The sequence below is a fragment of the Osmerus eperlanus genome, chromosome 11 (assembly GCF_963692335.1).
Source record: "Osmerus eperlanus chromosome 11, fOsmEpe2.1, whole genome shotgun sequence".
Classification (NCBI taxonomy): domain Eukaryota; kingdom Metazoa; phylum Chordata; class Actinopteri; order Osmeriformes; family Osmeridae; genus Osmerus; species Osmerus eperlanus.
The window spans coordinates 15,609,028-15,625,196 of NC_085028.1; the positions used below are offsets into that span (position 1 = coordinate 15,609,028).

The 16,169-nt window shown below is 50.4% G+C and overlaps 1 protein-coding gene across 1 annotated transcript in view; it reads left to right on the forward strand.

Annotated features, from left to right (window-relative positions):
* The window catches only part of grm5b (glutamate receptor, metabotropic 5b), a 28,762-nt gene extending 15,215 nt beyond the window's left edge, over window positions 1–13,547 (forward strand). The window contains 15 exon segments of the mRNA XM_062473509.1: window positions 3,932–4,089; window positions 4,092–4,166; window positions 4,755–4,869; window positions 4,973–5,134; window positions 5,239–5,414; window positions 5,569–5,607; window positions 5,610–5,693; window positions 7,822–7,939; window positions 8,109–8,308; window positions 9,652–9,809; window positions 10,088–10,142; window positions 10,145–10,395; window positions 10,662–10,701; window positions 10,704–10,827; window positions 12,063–13,547. Coding sequence (XP_062329493.1) covers window positions 3,932–4,089; window positions 4,092–4,166; window positions 4,755–4,869; window positions 4,973–5,134; window positions 5,239–5,414; window positions 5,569–5,607; window positions 5,610–5,693; window positions 7,822–7,939; window positions 8,109–8,308; window positions 9,652–9,809; window positions 10,088–10,142; window positions 10,145–10,395; window positions 10,662–10,701; window positions 10,704–10,827; window positions 12,063–13,161 — 2,854 coding nt within the window. The 3' untranslated portion in view covers window positions 13,162–13,547.
* Window positions 13,548–16,169: the final 2,622 nt, after the last annotated feature.

The window sequence follows — 16,169 nt, forward strand, 5'->3', positions numbered from 1 at the left end:
GGGTGTAAGGAGAATGGAAAAGAGATGAGAGACAGATGGTATGAAAGTGGCAGAGGGAGAGAGAGAGAGCTATAGAGAGAGAGAGAGAGAGAGAGAGAGAGAGAGAGAGAGAGAGAGAGAGAGAGAGAGAGAGCTATAGAGAGAGTGAGAGAGAGAGAGAGCTATAGAGAGACACATGCACTAAAACACACACACACAAGCACACACACACACACACAAGCACACACACATCTAGTCTCCAATCAGGCTATAGTTTGAGAGTGCTGCTGAATGAGAAAATGAGTTTTGGTCCTCTGGGGGGCTGAGCGAGAGAGAGAGAGCGATAGAGAGAGTGAGAGAGAGAGAGAGCGATAGAGAGAGTGTGAGAGAGAGAGAGAGAGAGAGAGAGAGAGATAAAGATGGGTGCTTGCAGTCAGGATAATAGCCCCATTCCTTCCTGAACAAGTTGATTTCCCAGTCTCTTCAGGAGATCTCTCTGGTTAGTTAGGTGGAAAGCAAACATTGTGACAAGTGGCCAACTCCCAAATAGCTTTGCTAAACTTTCTCCATTTCTTGGCTGTATCTCGCACTGTTGTACTTGGAGTACACACACAAACACAAACAAACACACACTGACTTATTCACCTAAACTCTAGAAATTGAAGGATGTTGCCATGGTCACATCACACATCTCTGAGGAACAGCGAGTGATGTTGAAACATAAATTTCACTTTTGTGCTCTGTATTTCTCTCACTCAATATCCCTCTCTCTCCATTTCCGTCTCGCCATCTCTCTCTGTCTACTGAAGAAACTAATGAATTGAATACATTATGAAACAGACTTTTCCCACACTCAAATTAAACCTCTCATTCGTCACTGTCCCTCTCTCTCTCTCTCTCTCTCTCTCTCTCTCTCTCTCTCTCTCTCTCTCTCTCTCTCTCTCTCTCTCTCTCTTTTCTCTCTCTCTTTTCTCTCTCTCTCTCTCTCTCTCTCTCCTCTCTCTCTCTCTCTCTCTCTCCCCCTCTCTCCCCCCCTCTCTCTCTCTCTCTCTCTCTCTCTCTCCCTCCCCTCCTCCCCCCCTCTCTCTCTCTCTCTCTCTCCTCCCCCCTCCCCCCCCCCTCTCTCTCTCTGTTCTTTCCTTCTGTCTGGCTGTCAGCTCTGAAAGTGCTGCAGTATAGTCTGGACGGATGGGCATGTTGTTCTCATCCAGATCCATCCCAACGCTCTACGCCTTAAATCTAGGCACTCGCCTCTGCCCCCTCTCCACACACACACACATACACACACACACCTGCCATCTGTGCCATCTTGTCAAGATGCAAACACACCTCCTTGCTCTCTGTAAGCGTGGTGTGTGTTTGACTGTTAATGTGTGTCTGTCAGGTTATAAGGAGTCAAGCTGTGCAATACAGTCAAGCAGCAGCTAAAACGCAGCATTTGACCTAGATTATCCTTGTGGCCTTGGCTTGTGTATCTGTGTTTGTTGACCAAAGATTTGATGAAAACTGGGCATCAGCAGTAATAAATTATTGTTAGCATTTTTATGTAACATCTCTTTTCTGGCATGTATCCATTATCTCTCTCTGGCTAACTGTTAGCTTTGGCTTGTTACAGTTTTTCTCGATTGGTTACACACATTTTCTGAATGCATACCTCATACTCTCAGAACTCTACACACAAATCAAAAAAACACACACACAATGGGCAAAACCCCTCACTTCTCCTGCAAATTAAACTTAACATTCAAAACAATGTTATTTAATCTCATAATGGTATTTTGTTTTCAAATGACAAACACAAACCATCATATGAATAGACATTTATAAGAACCATTTGAACACTAATGTGCTCAATGTAAAACACTATGATGAATGGAAAACACTTCTTCTTCATTCATCATAGTGAGTTAGGCCTTTTTTTGTTCAGTGTTACGGATTATGGTCCTTGGCCTTCCTCATCCTCGTCCTCCCCGTCCTCCTCCTCTTACTCTCACTCTTCTGCCTCTGCCTCTGTTTCCAATGTTGGCATCCATTGCTCAAAAACAGAAGAGGTCACCTGTTGCCCTTTTATGCTAAAGCTCTGATTGCTAATTGTGAAACTGTGTGACAGGTGTTTGTCCATGCGATGAGTCAGTGTGCGTATTTGAATGGCAGTGTGTTCTTGTGAAAACAAAAGATTTTCTTCATGAAAATTGTGCCAAATGCAGAGAATTGTGTGTAGTGTTTTGAAAAAGTGTGTTTTAGAACTGCAATTTGAGTGTAAAGCAGGAATTGTGCTTGTAGTTTAGCAGAATTGGTTCATGGGGTTGGTGCATGAGTTACATGTTGTGGTCATTGTGTCTCAAGTACCAGTATTTGTGTGTAAACAATTGAGAAAAACTGTAACAGTTATGATGGTCATGATTAAATAAGTGTGACTCTTCAATTATATATGAAAGTTATTAGAAATTGTTGCTGTATGAAGTATGTGTGTGTGTGTGAGTGAACTTGTTTGTGAAGTTAAGTGTTAGTACATGTCTGGAAGGGGGAGTTTGAAATCAGTTGGTTGTAAGGAGGCCTTCCTGGGTTCACCTGCAGAAAGAGAGTGAATTTAACCCAATAACATGAGGTACACCAGCTGCCTCCACACACAAACACACACACATACAACACACACACCTACAGCTCAAACACACACACATACAACACACACACCTACAGCTCAAACACACACACATACAACACACACACCTACAGCTCAAACACACACACATTCAACACACACACCTACAGCTCAAACACACACACATACAACACACACCTACAGCTCAAACACACACACATACAACACACACACCTACAGCTCAAACACACCACACATACAACACACACACCTACAGCTCAAACACACACACACACACACACCAACACACACACCTACAGCTTAAACACACACACACACAACACACACACCTACAGCTCAAACACACACACACACAACACACACACCTACAGCTCAAACACACACACATTACACACTCTTCTTTCTTTTCTGTCAGTCCTCCTCCTCCCTCTTTCTCTCTCATATCCAACAGGAAGGCGAGAGCAGGTGTGTGTGTGTTACAGAAGGTGTGTGTGTGTTACAGCAGGTGTGTGTGTGTTACAGCAGGTGTGTGTGTGTTACAGCAGGTGTGTGTTACAGCAGGTGTGTGTGGGAGCAGGAGTTTCTCACCTGGAAGATGGCGAGGTAGCCTGGTTCTGTCCTCGCCAGACTCCATCACACCATCACACCTCTGCGCTCTCACAGAATTAGACACAGACAGTTGCAGCCAGCTCTGGCCTAGAGCGCCACGGAAGGCTTTTTCCATGTGTGAGAGCGTGCTGAGTCTGGACTGTTCCCTGTCAGTTCTCATCTTTTCTAAAGGAGACTGAATAGACACCGCAGACAGGAGACTGAATGCCGATTGCTGTTGTTGTCTCTGTGAGAACGTGTGCTTGTATTGTCTGATGCTGGCCCGACCCGTGCACCCAAACAAACGCACCGCTCGACGATAAAGCACTTTCAACTAAACACTGTTATGATAATTCTACACTGGCTCAAACGTTCTCTCATCATTTACCCAACGTTCTCAGCTAAATATCTAATTATTAACATCCTCTCCTGCTCCCCCTCCTTCTCCCCCTCTTCCTCCTCCCATCCCCTCCTCATCCTCCCCCCTCTTCCTCCTCCCCCCCCTCATCCTCCCCCTCTTCCTCCTCCCCCCCCTCATCCTCCCCCCTCTTCCTCCTCCCATCCCTCATCCTCCCCCCTCTTCCTCCTCCCCCTCCTCATCCTCCCCCCTCTTCCTCCTCCCCCCCCCCCTCATCCTCCCCCCTCTTCCTCCTCCCCCCCCTCATCCTCCCCCTCTTCCTCCTCCCCCCCCTCATCCTCCCCCCTCTTCTTCCTCCCATCCCTCCTCCTCCTCTCCCACAGCGACGGGTGGGCAGACCGCTATGACGTAACCGACGGCTACGTCCGCGAGGCAGCCGGCGGGATCACCATCAAGCTGCAGTCTGCGGACGTGAAGTGGTTCGATGACTACTACCTGAGGCTGCGACCAGAGAACAACTTCCGGAACCCCTGGTTCCCTGAGTTTGGCAACACCGGTTCCACTGCAGATTAAAGGGACACCCGCAGGAGAACATCAAGTTTAACCGTACCTGCACCAGTGAGTACACACACACACACACACACACACTTTGATCTCTTCATTCATTCGTATGCCATATTCATCTTTTCTCATGCTAATCAAGGAGAAATCACCATGCGCACACACGCACACACACACACAACACAAATGCACACACACACACACACTGGGTGAGTTGGTTTATTCCTTTATTCAGAATTTCCTTTCACCTGGCAGCCTCATTCACGTCTGAGTGCTCTGTCTCTTGTTCTCTGTCTCTCTCTGCTCTCTCTTGTGCGTCTGTCTGGTTCTGCTCACTGCTCATTCTTTCTGTGTGTGTGAGCGTGTGTGTGAGCGTGTGTGTGTGTGAGCGCGTGTGTGAGCGTGTGTGTGCATCTTCAAAGGCTCTTATGTATTCTAATGAAAGCGGAAATGGACTGAGGGGTAAGACTGAGGAGACGAAAGGTGCAGGAGGAGACAGGAAGAGAGATGGTTTGAAGTTCAAACAGCAGGTGTGTTTCCTAAAAGCAACTTCTGATTTACTTTTCTCTCCCCGACGCCTCCCTCTCTCCTCTCTCCCTCTCTCTTTCTCCCTCAATCCCCATCCCCTCTCCTCCCCCTCTCCAGAGGATGATTCTCTGAGACATCAGTACGCTCAGGACACTAAGATGGGCTTTGTCATCAATGCCATCTACTCCATGGCCTACGGGCTCCACAACATGCAACGGACACTCTGTCCTGGGTACCAGGTAGATGAAGGGGGGTTCACACTGTGTCACACTGACTCACTCTCATATTACAGGATATGTGATGGGGATGGTGGTGATGATGGTGGTGATGAGGAGGAGGATAATGGTGACGATGGTGTGTGTGATGTATCCAGGGTTGTGTGATGCCATGAGGCCTATAGATGGCGCCACGCTTCTGGACTTCCTCATGAAGACCAACTTCACGGGCGTGTCCGGCGAAGGGATCCTATTCGACGAGAACGGAGACTCTCCTGGCAGGTAGCTCTGAGTGGGAGGAGCTTGAGAGGGGCGAGGAGGATGTCCGTTACGGGAAGCCACCAACGCACATGTCTCCTGTGTGTGTGTGTGTGTGTGTGTGTCAGGTATGAGATCATGAACTTTAAGAAGATGGGGAAGGACTTCTTCGACTACATCAACGTGGGCACCTGGGACAACAGGGGCCTGAGGATTGACGATGACGAGATTTGGTCCAGCAAGGAGGGCATCATCAAATCAGTCTGCAGCGAACCCTGCGACAAGGGACAGATCAAGGTGAGGTGCTCTCACACACACACACAGACACGCACACACACACAGACACATATACACTGGAAGGCCTTTTTTGACTGGTAGGCACACATGGATACTTCCAACGTAGCAATGATGCCCTGTTCTTCAATGAGTAGAAGTGTGTGTGTGTGTGTGTGTTCCAGGTGATCGTAAAGGAGAGGTGAGCTGCTGTTGGACCTGCACTCCTGTAAGGACAATGAGTTTGTGTTTGATGAATACACCTGTCGAGCCTGCGAGCTGGGATCCTGGCCTACGGACGACCTCACAGGTAAGTGTATGTGTGTGTGTGTGTGCTGCCTGTTTGATGGTCACCAGCTTGGTGTCTTATTAAAACGTAATAGATATTAACTGCTTGTCCAACCGGAGAGAGACTGACCCTCACCTCTTATCTGCTTCTCACCATCTCTCTCTCTCTCTCTCTCTCTCTCTCTCTCTCTCTCTCTCTCTCTCTCTCTCTCTCTCTCTCTCTCTCTCTCTCTCTCTCCCTCTCCATCCCTCCAAACTCTTCCCACTCACCCTACTTCCCACCTCTCTCGCCCCTCCGCTCCACCTCTCAAACTCCTTTCTTTCCCTGTGTCTCTTCTCCTCCCTTCCTCTGCTCCTCTGTCCTCCCCTCTCTCGCCCCTCCTCTCCCCCTGTAATTTGAGACCGACATGGTCACCACTGTTTTAATCAGCCTGCATTGAGGGCAATTTCATATGCTAATTTATTTTAGTGGCAATTTTCTCTGTATTGGTTGGAGCCGTGTGATATTGTTCTGTAATGCATGCAAGTGCTCATTATGGCTCTTCTTGCCAACCGGCATGATTAAAAACATGAGAACATCGGCAGCTGCATCTACAGAATCAGTCTCTCTGCTCCAGAAAATCATCTCTCTACATTTCACTATAACATATGTGACTGAGGTGGTGTAATAAAGAAAACACAAACTTAAAGAGAGGTATAGTAAGAGAGAGCGAGAAACCAGAGGAGGAAAGAGAACAAACGAGGGCAGAGAGAGAGGGAGAGAGAGGGAGAGGGAGAGAGAGAAGAGAGAGGGAGAGGGAGAGGGAGAGAGGGAGGTAGGGAGGAGATAGAGAGAGAGGAGGATGGAAAGAGAGAGACGGCCTGCAGAGTGCAAGGGGAGACAGCTGTGTTTGAGTCATTTTGGCAGAACAATAAGGACTGTCTGTCTGTCTCCTGGCAGGGCTGGATGAGCAGGACTAACAAGAGTAAACAAACTGTTACTACTGCTCCTCTGGCCGCCATTAACTTCCCATTCATCATCAGTCATATTAACATAGTACTGCTCTGCCAGAGAGAGAGAGAGAGAGAGAGACAGAGAGACAGAGAGACATAGAGACATAGAGACATAGAGACATAGAGACATAGAGACAGAAGCAGCAAGAGAGAGAGCGTAAGGGTAGAGAGGGGAGAGAGATAGAGGGAGAGAGAGAGGGAAGTGAAACACAAAGAGACAGAGGTGCAAGACGTGTTAAACGACGTGAGAAGGAGGAGCTGTATTCACAAGGCTGCTACAGCTGGCTAAAGAGTTTGAGGAGAGGTGAAACTTTAGAACGAGCAGAGAGCCTCCAGCCTGCAGAGGTCTGCTTCATCATGGCCTCAGTGCTTCCAGCAATGAGTCTGTTTACACCATGTTACTGATTAAATAAACTTTATTGACTGTGTTAAAGGCAGAGTCATTAAATTACCTCATCCTCTTTTAACGGCCCGGCACTTTGTCTCGCCTGCTGTCCCCAGTGCAAGTGTGTGTGTGTGTGTGCGTGTGTTGGGGGGGGGGGGGTCCCTGGTGTTCTGTCTGGGCCTGACCCTCTGGGTGTTAACTTCAGAGCGCTGCTATGCCACAACGTAATTACAACTGTCCATTTAATTAATGATACTTATCTCTCCAACCCAAAAGGGAGGGAGAGAGGGAGAGAGAGAGACACAGAGAGCGACAGTGAGACACAGGGAGAGAGTGGGAGAGAGGTAAAGAGATAGAGAGGGGAGGGGGAGAAGAGAGAAGAAAAGGGGATATACTGTGTATATAGAGCAAAATAGAGGGAGAGAGACAAATAGACATACCAAACATGGTGAAATTAAGAGTAGTTAAGAAAATATAAAATACATAGGAAATGAAGCCTACAACATTTACATTTGTCTATCCAGAGCGACTTACAGTAAGTACAGGGACATTCCCCCAAGGCAAGTAGGGTGAAGTGCCTTGCCCAAGGACACAACGTCAGTTGGCATGACCGGGAATCGAACTGGCAACCTTCGGATTACTAGCCCGATTCCCTCACCGCTCAGCCACCTGACTCTCCCTACAAACAAGCATAAAACCCCCTCTCCCAGGTCCAGCAGTCAGACAGTCCTAATCCCTGTCCCCCTCCTTCCCCCCCCCCCATCCACTCCAGGCTGTGATCCCATCCCGGTGGAGTATCTGCGCTGGGAGACCCTGAACCTATCGCTGCCCCTGGTGTTTGCCTGTATGGGCCTCATGGCCACCTTCTTTGTCACTGCCATCTTCATCAGGTACCTGCCTTCTCGGCTGCGGTTGTGTGTGCGTTCCTGTGTTACCACGTGTTATACGTGTGAATCCACAATGTATCTGATGTAACCCTGTGTATGTGTGTTTCTGTGTGTGTGTGTCCCCTGTGTGTGTGTGTGTCCTGTGTGTGTGTCCTGGTATCCACCCCCACAGGTTCCGCGACACTCCCGTGGTGAAGTCGTCCAGTCGGGAGTTGTGTTACATCATCCTGGCCGGCATCTGTCTGGGCTACCTGTGCACCTTCACTCTCATCGCCAAGCCCCACGTGGTCCACTGCTATCTGCAGAGGCTGGGTATTGGCCTCTCCCCCGCCATGAGCTACTCTGCCCTGGTCACCAAGGTAGAGGAAGGGGGCCGGACGGAGGAGGGGGAAAGGGGAGAGGATGGGGGATGGAGGGGTGAGGTGAGAGGAGGGAGGGGAGAGGAAATAAGAGCTGGAGAGAGATGGCAGCAAGGGGGGGGGGAGACGGAGGAGGAGAAGAGGGAGGTGAGGGAGAGAAGGGAGAGTAGGGAGAGAAGGAGAGGAGAGAGAGGAGGGAGGTGAGGGAGAGGAGAGAGAGGAGGGAGGTGAGGGAGAGAGAGAGAGGAGGGAGGTGAGGGAGGGAGAGAGGGAGGAGGTGAGGGAGGAGAGAGAGGAGGAGGTGAGGGAGAGGAGAGAGAGAGGAGGGAGGTGAGGGAGAGGAGAGAGAGGAGGGAGGTGAGGGAGAGGAGAGAGAGGAGGGAGGTGAGGGAGAGGTGAGAGAGAGGAAGGTGAGGGAGAGGAGAGAGAGGAGGAAGGTGAGGGAGAGGAGAGAGAGAGGAAGGTGAGGGAGAGGAGAGAGAGGAGGGAAGGTGAGGGAGAGGAGAGAGAGGAGGAAGGTGAGGGAGAGGAGAGAGAGGAGGAAGGTGAGGGAGAGGAGAGAGAGGAGGAGGTGAGGGAGAGGAGAGAGAGGAGGAAGGTGAGGGAGAGGAGAGAGAGGAGGAGGTGAGGGAGAGGAGAGAGAGGAGGAAGGTGAGGGAGAGGAGAGAGAGGAGGGAGGTGAGGGAGAGGAGAGAGAGGAGGAAGGTGAGGGAGAGGAGAGAGAGGAGGGAGGTGAGGGAGAGGAGAGAGAGGAGGGAGGTGAGGGAGAGGAGAGAGAGGAGGGAGGTGAGGGAGAGGTGAGAGAGGAGGGAGGTGAGGAGAGGAAGGAGAGAGGGAGAGAGAGGAGAGGAGAAGAGAGGAGGGAGGGAGGGAGGAGGGAGAGAGGGAGAGTAGGAGAGAAGGGAGAGGAGAGAGAGGAGGAGGTGAGGGACAGAAGGGTGAGGATCGAGAGAGGGAGGAGAGAGAGAGAGAGGGAGAGTAGAGAGCGGAGAGGCGAGCGGAGAGATGAGAGGGAGGTGAGGGGAGAGAGAGGTCGGGAGAGTCGAGGGAGCGGAGGGAGGTGAGGAGAGAGAGAGGGCGCGTCGAGGACGGGCTCGGAGAGGCGAGAGGAGAGAGAGGAGGCGAGGTGAGGGAGAGGAGAGCGCGAGGGCGGAGGAGAGGCGAGAGCGCGCGCTGAGCGGAGTCGGGCGGTGAGGGTATCATTAGCTTGCTAATCACCTCTAAGATAAAAATGTTTGGTTAATCTGGTAAGCTTAGGTCTCGTGGGACATACAGTGTCTCTGTGTAAATACCCCAACAGAGAGACACCCCACACAATGACTTCACATCCCTCCCTGTGTTGTTGTCTGCCCCCAGACCATCGTAATGCTCGTATCCTGGCGGGCAGCAAAAAGAAGATCTGTACCAAGAAGCCTCGCTTCATGTCGGCCTGCGCCCAGCTGGTCATCGCCTTCCTGCTCATCCTGCTGCAGCTGGGCATCATCGTGGCTCTCTTCCTCATGGAGACTCCACAGGTAGGGTGTGTGTGTGTGTGTGTGTGTGTGTGTGGGTGTGTGTGTGTGTGTGTGTGGGTGTGTGTGTGTGTGTGTGTGTGTGGGTGTGTGTGTGTGTGGGTGTGTGTGTGTGTGTTGTGTGTGTGTGGGGGTGTGTGTGTGTGTGTGTGTGTGTGTGTATAGAATCCATATGCATGGATGCGTGCGTGTGTGTGCGTAATCTGAGGGCTGCGCTAACGGGTGCCCCCCCCCCCCTCACCCCCCCCCTCACCCCCCCCCCCCCCCTCACCCCCCTGCAGGTGATCCACGACCACCCCAGCATCCACCAGGTGAACCTGATCTGCAACACCAACAACCTGGCGTGGTGGCTCCGCTGGGCTACAATGGCCTGCTCATCATGAGCTGCACCTTCTACGCCTTCAAGACCCGTAACGTTCCGGCCAACTTCAACGAGGCCAAGTACATCGCCTTCACCATGTACACCACCTGCATCATCTGGCTGGCCTTCGTGCCCATCTACTTCGGCTCCAACTACAAGATCATCACCATGTGTTTCAGCGTCAGTCTCAGCGCCACCGTGGCGCTGTGCTGCATGTTCGTTCCCAAGGTAACGCTCCCCCCAAGATCATGCGTTGGCGTTCGAAAACCATCGGGGGGGAACCTTGGATGTTTGCCAATGCAGCGGCTCTCTCGGGAAACGTGTTGTCCACGTTTGTGAACATCGGGAGTGTGTAAAGTACATGTGAAATGTCTGGTTTCGACCGTGTGTGAAGTGTCTCTGAAATGTGTAGGAAGTGTGTAGGAATACACTGTGTGTGTACTATACACTGAAACCCCGGTGACGTGCATGGTGGCGTGTGATTGGTCCGTCAGGTGTACATCATCCTGGCCAAGCCGGAGCGTAACGTGCGCAGCGCTTCACCACCAGCACAGTGGTGCGCATGCACGTGGGCGACGGAAAGTCCTCTTCAGCCGCCAGCCGCTCCTCCAGTCTGGTGAACCTCTGGAAGCGCAGGGGCTCCGCTGGAGAAACGCTCAGGTACTGTGTGTGTGTGTGTGTGCGTGCGTGTGTGCGTGCGTGTGTTTATGGATGCTTAATTTATCCACAGAAAGGGTGAGGAAGGTCACCATGCTAGGTGAGGAGGCTTGGAGGGGTGTGTGAATGTGTGTGTGTGTGTGTGTTGCATGGTTGCTGGTTCACTGCTGGGTCAGTGAGGCCCACTCAGGATCATTTCTCTAATGGCCCATTGAGGAGATTCAGTGGCCTGTTAGGAGTCAGGAGCCATCCAAACAAATCAATTATTCTGCCTGCCTGCATAAAGGAAGTAGAGGAAAGAAAGAAAGATAAAAAGATAGAGGGAGTTGGAAAGCGAGCGAGGGACATGATGGCTTTCCAGGGAGACCCCACAAGGCCCAGCCCCCAAATGGGACAGCCGAGCGATCAGAGCGGAACAGAGAATGACAACCCACCCCTGCACAGCATGAGCAGAGATGAGGAAGACAAGGACACAGTCGTTTGTCAGCAGGTTATTCCAGATCACCCTTGCAGGGCAAGCAAGATTTCAGTCACACCCCTTCTGAACAATCTCAGAGTCACTTCCTCCTTCTCTCCTCCCCTTGTCTCCCCCCTCCTCACCCCCTCTTCCCCCAGTCTTCCTCCATATCTGTGCTATGGTAATTGGCAGGCCTGTCTGTTAGTGGACTGTGCCTCTTTGAGGCCTGGTATTAAAGCTTATTGAAGCTCTTCCACAGACTTTCGAGAGATGGAGACAGACAGACAGACAGACAGACAGACAGAACAAGACACACAACACACTTGCAAGCCTGAGGCCAAGGTCAGACCTTTCTCTCTCTCTTTAATGTCGGCTGTCTGCCGGTGGGATCTGAAGGAGCAGAAGGTGAAACTACATCACAGTACAGCCGTCAGAACAAGGAAGAGAATGAAACAGTTTTTGGTCTGTGTGTGTGTGCGTGTGTGTGCCTGTGTGCCTGTGTGTGTGTCTGTGTGTGTGTGTATGGTCATCTGAGTTTCCTGCACCTGGAGCGATGACAGCACGATTTAATCAGATGTTCCTTCACAGATTAATCATACTAATTAACCTGACAATGGAGAACAGATTAAGGTGGAGGACAAAAATAGAGAGAAGGAACTAAAGCAGACATTATGAGACACCGTCTCATAAGTCGTTACATTTACATATTCTCAGTTTCCCATCGAAGACTGGCAGGCAGACTGACTCACCGCACTTAATGTTTCCCACTTCCTGTTTCCAGCTCCAATGGGAAGTCGGTGTCCTGGGCCCAGACGGAACGCGGTTCCCGTGGTAACCACCTGTGGCAGCGCCTGTCGTTCCACATCAAGAGGAAGGAGAACAACCAGACTGCCGTCATCAAGCCCTTCTCCAAGACTCCCGAGGGACGCTACTGTGGAGGGGCTGACCTCCCCCCCCACATACCCCTGCCCTCCCTGCCCTCACACCCCCACTCTCACCCACACCCTCACCCACACTCCCACCCTCACCCACACCCCCACCCACACTCCCACCCTCACCCCCACCCCCACCCTCACCCCCACCCCCACCCCCACCCACACCCCCACTCCGACAACAACACCGACAAGAACCTCTATGACCTCTCAGAAGCCGAGGAGAGGTACCCAATCACATACCGGCCAGAGACCCCTTCACCAATCAGCACGGTCAGCCAGAGATTAGGGGCGGGCCGGGGAGAGGACCCCCAGGTGATGGGTGTGCCTACCTACTTGGGCGGTGGCTGTGTCGTCGGGGGAGAGGTGTGTGTCGTCGGGGGCGACGGGGCGTCACAGGGTTCTCTGATGGAGCAGATCAGCTGCGTGGTTAACCGTTTCACCGCCAACATCAGTGAGCTCAACAGCATGATGCTGGCCCCGTCCCCCACACACTCGCACACACAGGCACACACGCACGTACACACGCCCTCCCACCCCACTGACCCTTACCCCCTCCCCCTGACCCCCACCCTGACCACCTTTGCTGATGTCCAGCCCCTGCCCCCTGTGGAGTCCAACCCGGGGGGGCGTGGCTGCCTCCCTCATCCCCTGTCTCACCCTCACCCCCTCCCACACCCACTGCCCCACCCCCAGGCCTCCCCCTCTCCCGTGCGAGGTCTAATGGTAGAGTCTCCCCTGAGGAGGGCGGAGCTAGAGGAGGAGCTCATGGCCCTGACTCCGCCCTCGCCCTTCCGTGATTCGCTGGGGTCGGGCAGTAGCTCACCGATCTCCGAGTCTGCCCTGTGTTTGCCCCCGGCTCCCTCCCACCCTCCCCCGTCCCCCCCCTCCCCCAACTACAGCCGGCTTACCCTGAGGAACTACAGCCAGAGCTCCTCCTCCTTGTGAAAGATGGGATGAGAAGATGAGAGGAGCAGAAGGGAGGAGACTAGAGGCAGACGGAACAAGGGGAAAAGAGGAACAGATGATCTGGACACCTGGCGCTGAGCGGAGACAGAAGGACAGCGACAGAGTCCTCGTGTCCTGTGGTGGACACAACAGAGAGTGGGGAGGAGAGCAAGGACATTTTTTCTCGACTGTGATGTCCGCCGCGACAAAGTTGTGTTTGTGTTTACATCTTTCCATTGAGTAGCGACCAGGGGCCCTTGAGGTGGGCGTTGTAGTTTTAGAGTCGTCTTGATGTTGAAGGACTATAAAAGTGGCATTTTGTCTTTTAGCGTTTGGGTGTGTGCTGTTAGACGATTGTCTTTGGTCAGGTCATTAGTGACTACATACGTGTAACGGGCCGGATTTGTACACACACACACAGACTGACACAGACACACGCACCAACGCACACTCTTACTCTGCTTTATCTGTGTAAATATATAGAAAGGCTTTTGGTTTGTGGTTGGTGTGGTTAACAGACCTCCGGTTAATGTGCTTTGTTAAGACAAACATATGTTCAGCATACTGTAAAACAAACCATTCCAACCCTAAACCCCAACCAATCCTGTTTTCACACACCTACTTTTCTCTATTTAATCACGCCACTTTTTTCTGTTTGTGTTCCTGTGGTCTTTTTTGTCATAGTTTCTTCTCAGAGTTTTGAATGTATATTTTCTACATGATTCCTGAAGTGTCTGGGACCAAACCTTTCATACCTCTCTGCCTGTGAATAATCTAGAAAGAGGGAATCCATTGTGAGGTAAGCTAGTTGGGAGCACGCTAGGCTAGCTACCAGGCTAGCATTGTATTCGGGCGATGCGCATCAACGTCAATCGTTACAGTACGGGCCTGTGGTGACAGAACACTATAACAGCCCCTGATACAAGAAATCATGGCAGTAGCTTCCCCAAGCTGTTGATGTTGCGCTGTATTACCCTTCAGGGGCCAGGAAACACAGCCAGGAAAAGACTGAAGAATGAAGAATGAAGAAAGAATGAAGACGTTGACAGGGTTAGGGTTCCCGTGAGAGAGATAGAAGGATGAATCATGACGGCAGACTTTAGAGAGAGACTGTGTCTGCTGTGCCAGGCTGAAATCTTTGCAGACGTTTTGGTTATGTAAATACCAAGGGCATGCAAAGACAGTTCTGTTTGATTTGAGATTTTAAAACGAGACATTTGCATATCAAAAATATTTAAAAAGACAAAATATATTTACAGAAAGATGTTTTTGAAATGATCTCATCATATTATATAGGCTACAGTTCCATTATGTATATATATATATAAAAAAAAAGGGTTAAGATGAATGTGAGTGTGATGTCTCCTATTCTAACGTTTAGTAATACTGAAAAATTAAGTAAAATACTTAAGAGTGATATAACTATCGTGCCAAAAGGGAAATGGACTTTAGAGGGGGGAAACTAAACGTATTGTGTTTTTATTGCTTTGGATATTTTCTACATAACTATTTCAGATTTTCAAACATAAAGCAATATTATTCATCCACCTACAAGATGGATATCCATGCGAGGTTCCTTGAATCTATTGGTTTCAGTCCCCCAGTCTTGTCCCGGTATTAATGCAACTTTTGGATTAAGATCAAAGCCTGTTAGATATTTTTCTTATAGCACAGTGCAATTTAGAAATGACTTAAGCAATGTAGAGCAGGAGCTAGCGTTGTCCTAGCGGTACTGTGTTCTGTGATTACTATTCCAACACAGACAACTACTATTGTAATATCGAGAACTTAACTGAGCATTACCTGAGCACCGGCCTGTAACTGTGTGTGATATGCTAGTGGAAGACAGCTGTGTGTAAACTGTTGAATGTGTGTGTGTTCGCTGAGGAGAGGTGAAAGAGCTAGCTTCAGCACTTCCTGCCTGTAACCAGCCCCTCTGGGCCTTGAGGTCATGTGACGCCTCTGGGGCACCTGGTCATGTGACAAAGCTGCAGACACTGTACACACACTCACATCTTATATTCATGTCAAGGGCTGAATCCCGTGAATTTCAACTTGTGTTCACTGTTTTCTGGTTGTGTAAGATGATTTTGTCGAGTCGGCAAAGAAAGAAGAATCCTTTGTTAAAATACGAACATACAGAAGATGCTGATGCAGACAGAAGGCTGAGGTAAACCATCGCTGCTGCTGCTGCTGCACCCACTGAGTAAAACACACCTGGAGGGTCTGCTCACTATCACCACCACAGCAGTAAACCAAAACACAGTGCACATTACTGTGCTTGTGTACCCTCTGCAGCATGGGTAGACCTCCTGACAGGTGAAGCCAGCCTGAGCTCTCCTGATCTGAAGAGGACTTACGGGCATCAATATCACGGACACAGCGAGACTCAGTCCGGTTAGGACTTTACTCATGAGGCTTCACAAGAGAAACAGAACACAGCTCCCCCTGCCCTGTCTGAGGCTGGCGTACACTATGAGGAACAAGAGAATTGTGTTTACTGTGTAAACAACACACTGGGTATCAACTCACTCTCTCTGGCGGTGCAGAAGTATGTCCCACATCCGGAGATGTCTGATGTCTGTGTACCCCATGTGATTAGGGCTCGGAATTTACACGCGAGAGTTCTGCGATGCTAATATCTGATCCAGCCGTCAACCCTATTTTTGTACGTTTGTCTAAAGCCTCTGTCCTGAATGTTGCTTTTTCTATATCCGAGTAGGCTGTCCACGTTTTGATATGTACATCGTGTACATCATGAGGTTGTTTGTCGTTGGCCGACAAACTGATACTTGGTACTGTGAGTGGGACTGGACCAGAGTGCGAAGTGAGCTTTCTGTAAGATACACTACCTAGAGAATCCACAGTATTTAGTCCACTGTGCTATCGTATGTGTGAATATAATGGTGTGTGAGTTTATCAGTGCGTTAGGCAACGTGGAGGTGATATATTGTGTCTTTAGCAGTTTTAGTAACTTATGGGCCAGTTGACCACGTGTTTTAGTCAAC